Source organism: Lycorma delicatula, chromosome 7, assembly GCF_047948215.1.
Source record: "Lycorma delicatula isolate Av1 chromosome 7, ASM4794821v1, whole genome shotgun sequence".
Taxonomy (NCBI): Eukaryota; Metazoa; Arthropoda; class Insecta; order Hemiptera; family Fulgoridae; genus Lycorma; species Lycorma delicatula.
The window spans coordinates 8,992,213-9,005,542 of record NC_134461.1 but is presented as its reverse complement, the minus strand read 5'-3'; the positions used below and the strand labels follow the sequence as shown (position 1 = coordinate 9,005,542).

The 13,330-nt window shown below is 30.2% G+C and overlaps 1 protein-coding gene across 1 annotated transcript; it reads left to right on the top strand.

Moving 5' to 3' along the window:
• The first annotated feature begins 775 nt into the window (after positions 1–775).
• On the top strand, positions 776–9,918 carry LOC142327786 (2-(3-amino-3-carboxypropyl)histidine synthase subunit 2-like). The gene is made up of 4 exons (XM_075371119.1): positions 776–986; positions 3,816–3,975; positions 7,797–7,983; positions 9,431–9,918. The coding sequence occupies exons 2-3, from the start codon at positions 3,822–3,824 to the stop codon at positions 7,937–7,939; spliced, it is 297 nt and encodes a 98-aa protein (XP_075227234.1). The 5' UTR covers positions 776–986; positions 3,816–3,821; the 3' UTR covers positions 7,940–7,983; positions 9,431–9,918.
• The last annotated feature ends 3,412 nt before the right edge of the window (positions 9,919–13,330 follow it).

The following is a 13,330-nucleotide window of genomic DNA, read 5'->3' as shown; positions in this document are numbered from 1 at the left end:
CAGTACAAAAAAATTTACCACTCATTTTCCCAATAAAATTAAGAGTATAATTATTTATTTAATTGCTGATGTTCTGAGAACAGTTCATTTGATTTTGGTAAATCAAATATTAAAATAGAATTTGATCTAAAAAGTAAAGATCTATGAAGTTAACTTTATTAATGTTATTCTTGGAACCACGTCTATCTTTCTGAATATGTTTTAGTCAGCGACTCAAAATATCACTTATGAAAAATTACTCTGTAAAATGTAATACATTGTTAGTTTAAGCCTTACTTCTCACCTAATAATTAGAGTTACCTCTAAAATTCTTACCTCTATAACCCTTTTCTTAAATTCTATTATTATTTCTAAAAATTCAGATCAACCTATTCTCAGTTGTACTTATTACATTTTGTTCATGTATTCATATGAACTTTTCTGATTTTTTTAAGTAGGTATAATTTGAAATATATCATATGAGGCTTGAATATCCTATTATGAGAATAGTTTTTCTGGTGAATTAATCCAGCAATTTATCGGGCACATGACTAGTTCCTTTAGTGCTTTTTTTTGCAGAAGCTTACTCTACCAGGAAATGGTCTATGCGTTTTGGGGCACAGGTAGTGTGATAGAATTAATTTATTTCCACCATGCATTACTTGCCATCACATGGTTCAAGGAATTTTATCTTAATATAAAGTGAAACCATTGCAAGTGATATATTTGTGTTATTTTGTTTTATTTTACAGGAAATATATTTGTGTTACTCTGGAAATGGCCAGTTGGAACCTGTTGATATTGGAAAAACTTTGCAGCGTTGTTGGTATTTTATTGAGAAATTGAGAGATGCAAAAACTGTCGGTATAATTGTAGGAACGCTTGGTGTAAATGGGTTTTTAGAAGCAATCAGAAGAGTTTCTACTCTTATAAGAAGAAAAGGGAAAAAATGTTATGTAATTTCAATCGGTAAACCAACTGTAGCAAAATTGGCTAATTTCCCAGAGGTTAGTAATATAAAAATTCTTCCCATCTAAGGTAATTTGTTTATTAAACAAGGCTTTTAATGTTGGCACTTTAGACTTCCTCATATTTTTCAGTTTCCAGGATACTAGAAACAAATATATATTGTCAAGAGGTTCTAATTGTTGCCGAATCATTAGGTTGCAGAAGATGTAATGTACTATCTAATGATAGTAGTTCTAAAATAGTTTAGTGATATTAAAATCGATTCACTTACGCTTATAGTAATGTTCAGTGTAAATTTACCTCACAGTTATTTTATAAATTGTGAATTGCATTGTAAAACAGTACACAGTTGAATTGATAAATTCTCGCAAGAGCACTCAATAGTTGTTGATAAAGACTGATCTGGCCATCCTATTCACACTGCAACAGAAAAACAGAAGGCGAGTGAACCTCTGGATTTTGTGTCTGAAAACCTACATTACATTAGTCACTCTCATCTGAAGTTTAACCGTATTTAAACATCTGGAATTCTATTATATTGAGTTTTTAGTTTTCCATTTAAATGTTTCATCCATTTCATGAATTCATAAAAGAATAAGTCTGCAACTTTATGTGCTACATCTGTCATTTGTTGTTCAACCAAAAAAAATATTTTTTTTTTAAAATGAGAATGATAACTAATTGTTATAGTTATTTCCACCAGTTTAATGGTAAATTCTTCATTGCAAATCAGTTGTTTAATAGCAGATTTTCAAGTCAAAGGTTCTAAGGTTCAAATTTTAATAAAATTTCCTAGTAATCCTAGTAAAATAGGGTGGATACCAGTGTGTATTGGTGGTTGGGTTCAATTAATAATCGCACATCTCAGGAAAGGTCGGCCTAAGTCTGTAGAACACTACTCCTCATTTATGTCATACTTACCATCCTGATCTCATTGGGACTTGGCTAATTGTTCAATAGTTGAACAGATTGCAACGTACACTTTAGGAAAATAAAAAATAGTTTTGTCCAGTTTTTGCTTTTAACCAGTGTTTCTACATCAAAATAAAATTATTAGTCAAGTACTTGGTAATAGCCATAGATTAACTTCAAAACAGGGTAAAGGTGTTATTTTTCTCTCAAACTCTATGATAAAACAATAGTGTTTATTGCTCACTCTCCCCCCTCTCACTCAAGCATGTGTGCACACATGCTCACTCACTCATAAACTCATGTGCACGCGCGTACACACACACAATACACTCATACATAGAGTTATTTTCTGTATTTTCATGGGATTTTAAAAATGAAACGAATGTCTTAAATTTAAACGTAGTTTACATTTAAATCCCTTTAGGATACCTTTTTTGGTTTCATAGATAAGGTTATTACATTGCTAACTGTGTATAATAATTTTTTTGAATCTTGTTAATAAATAGCTCGTAATACTTTTATTACTGCTAGTTTTCTGACTGCAAATTTTATTTCTCAAATCTGTCTATGATATAAAAAAATTTATCAGTACTAATAAATGCATAGATTGATAAGTTTGATTAATAAAGATTAAAAATTTTCTATTTAGTTCTTATTCTTTCTAAGACAAAATACCACTTAATTTTGTGGATTGACCAACTCCAAATGAATACCTTTTGTCTTTTATGATTTTAACATAGATTCAAGGGATATAGTAACATGCAAATGTTAACAATCAATCACATACTTGTGAGAAGTGTCTTAATTGATGAGACTGGAAAAATCATGAATGTGCTGTAATGCATGTACTGTCTATTCACCTCAGTTCAAAGTTTTCAACTTACGGCTTGTTTTTGGAATAGTTTTTGAACATGCCTCATATTATAAACTAACTTTAATCTTAGTTCTTAAAGAGCACTTATTTAAAAATGAAGCAGTAATATCTGGTTTTGTTATTTCTGTCATTAGGAGATATAATACTATATACAAAACTTATAGACAGGACATATCCTGTCTATAAGAGGATAGTTTAAATATTAATGAAATTAAGTAGTCCTTAAGAAATCTTTTGAAATTAAATGGATATACTTTTTTTAGTTAAGGAATTATTTTGAAAGTAGAATTTAGTAGAAAGCAGAAAAGTATAGATAGCTGCTGCCACATGTATGTGAATCTTATGTAATAATAGCATAAATTTAATTGTTGATGTGATTCTTATTTACTAATCAATCAATTATCCGTTGAGGTACTCCTGAAAAACTTTTGAATCATACCTTTGTCCTCTTTTACTTTGGCTACCTATCTCATCCAATCTTTCTGTTGAAAATTTCTTCTCTCCTAGTTGAAACAAATCTCTTTTGTTATTTCATACTCAAACCTTGTTTACTCCTTTATACAATTAAACCCATTCTGATTTCTACATTATCTTCTATCACTTCATAGTGATCTATATCTAATTTTTACTTCTCTGTTGGCTCTTGCCTGTTACTTAACTTTATTCAACTCCATAATATCTAAATCTTTTGCCATCATTACATCTATTACCTTCTTCCCAATAGCATAAATAAAAGATTGTAAGACAGATGAAAGTGGAACCACCTGCAGTCCTTTTAGTATCAGAACTGTAAAAAAAAAAAAGGAAGACAAAAGGTATTCATTTGGAGTTGGTCAATCCACAAAATTAAGTGGTATTTTGTCTTAGAAAGAATAAGAACTAAATAGAAAATTTTTAATCTTTATTAATCAAACTTATCAAGAGTTTGGTGAAGAGAGGCCAGACTGGTCTTTTTTATATAAAGACAAATTGAACTGTTATTTCTCTTAATAGGTGTGGTGCTTATAATAACTTTTTAATCATGCATTTGTACTGAGTTTATTTTTATTTATAATTTGTAAACATATTTTCTTCTCTCTAGATAGAAATGTATGTAATGATATCGTGTCCTGAAGCAGTTCTGGAAAACAAAAAAGACTTCTATCAGCCAGTTGTATCTATAATGGAAACAGAAATGGCATTGAATGAAGCAAGATCATGGAGTGAAATTTCAACCAGTGATTTTAGAGATGTTATACCAGGTATCGTATCAAAACTAACTGTATTTTGGAAATAATTATTATTTTTTAATAACTTAATCACAAAATATTTCATTCATAAAAGGGCTGATCTCTGTAGTGGAGTGATTTGTCTTTCATCCAGAAGTATTTGTTTCAAGTCCTGGCATGGCATTTTTCACACGCTACAAAAAATTCATCTATTGTTATCATCAGTCAGTATTAGTTATGGATTGCCAACCAGAATAAAATTAATATTGAGAAATTAATTGCTGTTAGGCTTTCTTTCCTTCAAGTCAATTATAGACAATCAACACTATTCATTTTTCCAAGGGAACAAATTATACATATTTAATTATGTTAAAAAACAAAATTATAAAAGGAAATGTACTTTTCAATTTTGTGATGGACTTATGTGAGAATTTTAGGAACATCAAGGGATGTACGTCATGTTTGCATAATATACGAGGCACATTCATAAAGTATTTCCACATAATCGCCATTCAGTTCTAAACATTTTTCGTAACACTGCACCAGTTTCTTTAACTACTCTGCATAGAAGTTCGCCACCTGAAATTGAACCAGCTGAAAATGGCAGTCTTGAGTTCCTGGTTGTTTTCTATAGTTTCCATATCATCAATTTTGGATTGCACGTTTCAGTTTGGTGAGAATATTTTGCAGTAAACATCAGCTGTAATTGTTGATCCATATTCCATGAAATCAACCAAAATTGGTTGATTTCGTCCAAAATTGCCCTTTTCGTCCCAAAAAGCAGTAGCAAACATTTTTCAACTAAATACGGAGATAGCATTGACTGTTGTTTAGATTCTGTGTTGGTGTAGAATATCCATGTCTCGTCGCCCATAACAGTGTGGGAAAAAAATCATCTCTATCTTGTCAATAGCAATAGTGGTCCAAAATGCTCATCTACTGCACATTCTTTGCTCTTTTGGTTGGTGAGCATTTTCAGTGCCCATCTTGTACATAATTTGTGATATTTAAGCTTTTCTGTGAAATCTTGTAGTTAGAGGTGCTTCTAACATGCGGAAATCGATCAGCTAATCATCAATCACCGATCACATTGCAATTTTCGGTTCACTTGTTCAATGATTTTTGTCGATCTGAATACTGGGCTCTCCACTCTGCTCTTCGTCATGCACATTTGGACAGCCATTTTTAAAGTATTACACCGTTGTCTAACTTTTCCTTCACTCATTACACATCATTAAGTCATGTATCCACTAATGTAATAATTTTAAACAAATTTTTAATATTTTGCAGTGGAGTGTTGTAGGAAGAACTCAGCATTATATTGATATGAAGTCACCTTGATTAATATTTTAAAAATAATCAATAATGATTTAGGTATTAGTATTAAGGTATGATTAAGGTATTATGTATTAATCAGTTATGATTATTGCTTAAGTTATTAGCTACTATGTGTATAAAGTTTGGATAGTTTTTTCCCCGTGGACCCATATCTACAACACAAAGAACAGCAATGATGAAATTGGATTATTTTTTAATTATCATCATCAAAATCTTAGTTCATTACAGTCTTATTTAATACTTAATTTGTGATATCTACTGAAAAACTAATTGAGCCCTGTAATAAGTAATTGTTTTCCCCAATCCCATCTATATTAAAGAAGTTCCCCTTTAATATGTAAAACTGTGAAAGCAGACATTTATCTGCTTTTAATTCTGTAAACCACTTTATTGGTATCCCAGTCAGTGGTTTCCAGTTTAGAAAGAGTCTAAAAATGTGTTTCATCATCATCATCAACTGGTGTTCTGTGGCAGGATCCTTACACCATCATTGTCTTCATCCATTTCTGTCCTTGATCACCTTCCCCTTCATCACTTTGTAGCTTCTAGTTCACCTTGTTTATTATCTTCATCCTTCTTCTTTCTTGCTTCCTTTCTCTTTTTACTAACTCTTTCAAAGCATTGTCAAGATTCCACTTCTTCTAACCACATGTCCTAACCATTTTCTTTTCTTTTATACTCTTCTTGCATTAGTGCTCTTTCTTCTTTAATCCTGTTCATTATTTTATCAGTCACCATTTTATATGTTCATATTTTTTTCCCCATCGTTCTCCATATTCACATCTCAAAAGCTTAAATCAGTCCTTTCTCATCATCTGTGTTTTACTCCCAACAAGACACTCCTTATATAGTAGTTGGCTAACCTCTTCCTTAACTCTTTTAAGTCCAGAATTTCTTCTGCAGTCAAGCGGTGAAAGGTAATGAGAGTGATTTGTGTATTGAATAATTGTTGTAAATATACAACAGTGTGGTTAAGTGTATGTACTTTTTCAAATGTACATAACACTGAGAATTCTCTCTCCATCTAAACTACTTCATAGTCCACTCTATGAGTTGTACTACATTCCTATATCACTGTTGGATCTCTTGATATCATTGTTTGGAAATGTGAGTCCTACTGATAGTTATATTGGGACAGCCTTTGTATATATATAAAATTAATTTATTTTATAAAAAATAAATGTTAAAAACATTGGTGTAATTTATTTGAAAAATTACATATTTAATTACTGTAACTTGCATACACCCTTGTCTTTTGCGTCCTTGCATATAATGGGCACCTGAAAATTAAGGTTTAGTTTTTGGGAAAAAAGGTAAAACGTAAAATTTTCATTTGATTTCTATTTATTTTTTGTGCAATAAAAATAAAATAATAAAATATATATTTTAAAAGTAAATTGTCATTAAATACTACATTATGTAAAAAAATTATGTTACATTGATAAATACTGTAAAAAATATGGAAATACACATAGGCAACATCTGAAACAGAAAAAGAACAAAGAGTTTATTGTAGCAACATCCTACAATCATTTTAAAAGACAAGCAAATTCAAAACTAATACAGTAAATCTGAAGAAGGAGGGGCATGATTTCAGCAGGGGCATGATTCGTCTTCATTTTCCAAACAGTAGTCTTCACTTCCAACTAGAAATGCAGTATTTCTTGAAGCTTTACACCACCTAATCATACGAAGTAAGATACCATGCAGCCTAGATCCATTCGCGTATTTATGTCAAACTGCTTTTTCAGTCTTTCTGTACTAGTACAGAACTGTAGTTGCCATCCACTTTTAATAAAAATGTTTCAAATGAGCTTGGAAAGGCCAATTAATACAAACATTGAATGGCTGGGGTAGTGACGTCATTCCAGTAGAATACAAACTTGCACTGTTTTACTTTTCTCAAAGTATTATTTTTTCAAATTATCTGTTACATATCCACAGAAACTGTCCCATCACTGAAAATTTTTAAAATTTTAGAGTGGGTAAAACGTGTGTCCTCTCACACACACATTTTACCCACTCTAAAACTAGCACATTATTTATCCATTCTTTTTCTTAGCACTTAATGACATCAGGAGGTAATTTTTCACTTTTTGGAAGGGTTTTTCTCTAAAACACAATAAATGGTGGAATTTTTTTTTGCTGTCTTCAAGTACTGCCAACATGACTGTACATTGCTGTTTTTTCATAACCACAATTATGTGAACAGTTTTATCACTAACAGCATTAATTGTTAAATCTGGTGGCAAGTCAGTGTAAACTGGGGTCAGCATTTCCTATCTGCCCCATTAAAAAGTTATTTTCTTGTCTTAATTGAATTAAATGTCTTTGAAAGGCCAATGATTTTTCTTCAAATGATGATGAATAATAAATCAAATCAGTGTTATAATAAACAAAAATGCAGAAGTAAACCAAAATGCTTATTGTTGTTAAGAAAATAAGTGTTATTGTATGCGAGTAAACAGTCAGTTAGTAAAGTCTTTTAATTATGTTTTTGTGTTTATATTTTATAGGTGGAAATTATTACGTAGAACTGCCAGAAAGTAATACAAATTTAGATCCTGATGTGTCGTTAGTAAGTAATAAAATTCGTTATAATGTAGATGTTGAGGATATCACAGTTCAATCTGGAGATGATGGCACTATACAGTTGTGAGCAGATATGCCACTTGATAAATTATCTTCAAATCTGTCAAACAGGTAAAAAATTGTTGTTTTTTTGTTATTCATTGTCAGTGTTTCTTTTAATATTTGACTGGAATTGTGTAAAATTATATCATGTTAATTAAATTTCATTGAAGGATTTGTGTATGTTTAATGCAGTCATATGTGTGCCCTGTAAGGTTATTTTTAAATTGTAGAACTGATTTTTCTTCTCTTATATTTGAGCATATGTATATAAACAAAATGAGATGTCATTTTATTTTTAATTAATGTTAATGATTTTTTTCTAATAAAATACAAAATAGAGATTTAATGATTTAAAAATTAATGTGGCTACTGTTTTGAAATTTGAAGTGATCATTTTTTTTTTTTCATTGAGAAGTAAAACAAAAATCCAGTATATTTTGAAATTCTGTTACAAAAAAAGGAAGAATATGTGACTCAGGCTGCTAAAAAAAATGTTTGATGTTATGTACATGGTGCAGTATAAGTAAATGTGGTATAAAGCTGGTTCAAGAAATTTTCAATCAGGAAATTTTGATGTGAATGATGGACCTTGTGTTGGTAGTGATTTCAGTAAAGAACTAAACATTGATCACAAAACGTTTTTAAACCATTTGTTGAAGCTGGTTAAAAAAAGCCTGATTTTTGGGTGGCACATGATTTTATAATGAAAAATTTAATGGATCGAATTTTCATCTCTGAATTGCTGGTAAAACAAAATGAAATCAAACTATATTTGAAATGGATCATCGTGGGCAATAAAAATAGATCACCTTGGTACTGAAAAGATGATGTGGTTTAAGCAAGGTGAAGTCCGCTATGGAAAAGCCAGGATTGATGCCAAAAAAGAGATGCTGTGTGTATGTGGGATAGGAAAGAAATTGTTTACTATGATTTACTACCACTCGGTCAAATGATTGATTCCTAATCTCTGCTGTCAACAACTGGAAAAATTACACTAAGCAATCAAAATAAGGTGACCAGAATTGATTGATAGGGAAGTTGTTTTCTTTCATCATGACCGTGTCAGATAACACACATTATTGGTGATGTATCGAAAATTGAATGAGGTTGGCTGGGAAGTTTTGATGTAACCACTATGTACAGTCTTGATTTTACACTGTCAAGACTACTATTTGTTTGCTCTTAACATACATTTTTAACAGTATAAAGTGTACTTCAAAAGAGTCCTGTGAAACTCAATTATCGCATTTTTTCGACCAGAAACACGCAGTGATAATATTATGAATTTACCTCAAAAATGGCAAAAGGTGGTTGATCTGTCTTATATTTGGTTTAATAAATTTTATTTGAAGTATGTATATAGAGAATAAGACCATGTTTTATTTTTTCATTAAAATATGAAGACATTTTTCCCTACCCTTTATATTTCTGAATGTTTTTTCTTCCTTATTAGCTGAAATTTCAGCAATATATTTTTTAATGTTTTTATTAATTAACTTTTGCGATTGTTTTTCAGAAGTTGGCAAGGACTTGATCCTTCACTTGGTCAAGTACCAGTTACAAAATCTGTGCCTGGTCATTCTGGTATTCCTCAAGCTTACAGTGATGAAGTACTTCATTCAGCATCAAAATAAATAACAAATTCTAATTTATTATATGAGTGACTCATAGAAAAAGCAGACAAAGTCTTTTACTTATTGGGAAAGTAGGTTTAAAATTTTAATTTTGCATCACTAATTCTTCAGAGAGTTAAAGAATTGAAAAACCTACTTTTAATTGATTTATTAAATCTTAAATAGCTTAAATGTTGTACCATTTTTTTTTTTTACATTTTCAAGAATATTTAAATTTTTTTTCATTAAAGTATATTGGCTTGGTTCAACTTTTATAAATCTCATTGTTATAATAACAAATATAGATTTTAATTGTAAAAATGTAATTTATTTAAAAAATTGAAATGTAATAAAAAATGTAATAAAATGACTAAATATAGTTATTTTTAAATACAGTTTTGATTTTTTTATTATCTCTTAAATTTGTAATATATGTATTATTCTTAACTTCAGCTGTTTGGTTATTCAGCATCTGCTGTCTACTAGTTTAGAAATTATTTATATTCTCTTCAATAATTTTTTTTTGTTAAAAAAGATAATGAATAATCTAGTTTGTGAAATGAAAAGGATGAGATTTTAAATACTCAATGCCCGAGTACGATCCAATATATTAGAAATGAGATGTAAGAAATGCTACTCATTTATTTGTATTTAATTAACAACAACGATATAATTTCACAGGTATTGTAAGTGAAGTTTTCATGCATATTGGGAAAGGATATTTTATACGTGACAGACTAAACTATATACTACAAATAGCTTCTTCTGTGATTGTTTTTTATTTTTTATTAGTTTTAATTTGTTTTTATTAATTTTATTTAATTATTTGTTTTTGTTTTGTGTACTTTATTTTTATTTATTTCATGTGATATATATTTAGCCTTCATAACTATATAATATTCAGTTATTTATTGTAATAAGATAAATGTAGTAATTTAAAAGTTAGATCTTTTAAACACTGTATTAATGTCCATAGTCCATAATACTGTAATACTTAAAAACATGATCACAATACTTTTTCCGTAATTTGGTATTCAGTTATTTAAATTTCTTTCCGACCATTTCTTTTCATTTATTGATGTCATTTGCATGGTAGAGTCATTTTTTTATATTTGCCCAAATTAATTACATCAATTAATGACTAGCACTAGATAGGGAATCTTGGAGAGCTGCATCAAACCAGTCAAATGACTGAAGACAAAAAAAAAATTACATCAAATTCAGCTTGATGGTAAGTAGGCGGTCTCAAATATTTTATCACCTTTTTGTTCCAATATCTGATCGAAATAACGTGCCTCATATGTTTAATTTTCAATGGTTCATAAAATTACTAAATTATCTTAAAAAGTCAGCGAAGAAACTCCTTATTCTTTTTAAACCCAAAAAGAGTTCTTTCTACAAATTGTTTGTCCCCTAAGAAAATTATAATTTCTACATTTCTCTACAGTGCGATCATTTTATCACCACATCATTTGTCTTGATCACACTGACATTGAGTAACCATTTTAAAGTTAGTTGATATTTGTGTATGTGTTAGTATGTAGTTAGCTAATCTACCAGTAGGTGGCATCAGCGTACAGTATGCAGTAATGATTTTTGTCTGTACATTTCCTGAATCAAATGAAATGCGAGTATCTGTATTATAGTCCATAGTGGAACTATAGTGTATAACATCGTGATATGCGTAATAAAATGATTACACATTATATTAATCCATCCATAATAAGGATAATAAATATAGATAGGTGCATTGTTCTTTTCTTTAATCAACCAGTTTCAACTGTCGTGCTGCTCTTTGTTGTGCTAAAAATAATTCTTTAAATGATTTACCTTTTATGCTTTAAAAATGTATCTCGTTTATAATTAAACTTTTATTAAATAAAATGTTTTCTATAATTGTCTTGTTATAAAATAAAGTTCATTAATTTTACAACATTTATGTTCAAAGTTTAGAATTTAATTGTGTTATGTCTTACTGTTAAAATTCTCCGTTCATGTTTTATATCTAGTGTCTAAAGACCATAATCTTCTAAAATAAGAAGAATTGAAGTTTCAGAATTAATCTGTTTTGAAAGTATCTTCTATGTGGTTTTTTTTTCAATGTGTATTTCTGGTATGTTGTTAACTCCAGAAAGCTAATGTATCGTAAATCTTATGAACAGCAAACATGCTTCCTCCCCTGTGTGTTGAAACAATAGACTTGCTCATCCTGTTACGTTCCTTCAAGCATTAGACACAATAGTCAGTAGCTGTTCAGCTTTCTTGAGTGCTGTCCGTTATACTATTTTTTAACTGCCACTTATAAATTTTACAATACATTAGTTATAGTGTTAGGATTTTTTTTTACATTTTAATTTTTAGAGTTTTTTGTTTTCTTTAAAGAGTTTATTTTTTGTTATTGGTGTTTTAAAGTTTTCAAGCTATAAATTGGCTCATTTGATCAGAGATGAATTAATACTGAAGGTAATTGTAGTGATTAAAGTTTTGAAGGTAATGGTTCAGAAAATGAAACTGATGCTTTAGAACATGATTTTTGTTATAAACAGTGACAATTCAAACATGGAACTTAGTTTTGTAGTCACTGACAGAAATTTGGTTAGAAAGTCATCTGGTGAAGAGTGTTCCTCACAACTTGTGAAGCGGATAAGGTATCCTCCCAATGTCATTCTTGTAATCCTGGTACAGAATTCTTGTAATTCCTCACTTTTCTATAGAGAGTTTTTCAGTCGTACTGTATCATTGAACCACAGTCTGCTCCCACCAACCAAATGAAAGTGAATGTTGAATGTTCCCGTGACAATTCCCTAATTGTAGTGAGCAATAATATTAGTTTAAAAGGGAAAAATGGTCACAGGTGGACGAATAAGCCTCTTCAGGCACAAAATAGGTCCTCAACAGCAAAAAATGTGATTTATATCACAACAGGACTTGGTGAAGCTAAAAACAAAAAGATCCTGTTGGAATAATTAATATCTTTTTCACTGATGAAATTAAAAGCAAAATTCTTTTGCATATTAATCCTAAGATTGCTGCGAGGAAAAGTATCGTGAGCAATACGCTACAGTTTCTGAATTGTCTCCCCTGGAATTAAGAGTTTTTTGGGTCTCTTAGTCTCTCCGTGACCCAAAAAGATAACCATATGCCCTCAAAGGAACTTTTCAACCCTGAATTTTGTGGTGGAAGGTATCATACAACGATGAGCTGTGATCACTTTGACTTTTTATTAGAATGTTTAAGATTTAATCATGCTGAAACTTGAGAAGAACATAGAAAGCTTTTCACCAATAAGAGAAGTGTGGGATTGTTTTCTTGCAGCCTGTCGAAGTTCTTATAAACCTTAGTCATTTGTAACAATCGATGAACAGTAACTTGCATTTTGAGGTCATTGTTGCTTCAGAATGTATATCCCTAATAAGTGTCTGAAAAATACGGGATTAAGATTGTCATGATGTGTGAGAGTTCAACTAAATTCATGGTAGGTGCAATTCCTTATACTGTGAAAACAATGCAAACTGGAAATTTGCCACATGCTGAAATTTTTTGTCAAAAAATTGTCAGAAACTATTCATGGTTCCAATCAGAATATCACAATTGATAATTGGTTTAATTCAGTGCCTCTAGCCACCTTGTTACTTGATCATCCTTACAAACTAACTATTGTTGGGACTTTGTAAGGACAAACACGAGATACTCCCTAAAATGGTCAATCTAAAGGGCAGAAAAATTGGATTGAGTATGTTTTGCTTTGATGAATTCAAAACTGTGGTATCCTATAATGTAAAAAATAATAAAGTAGTCTTGCT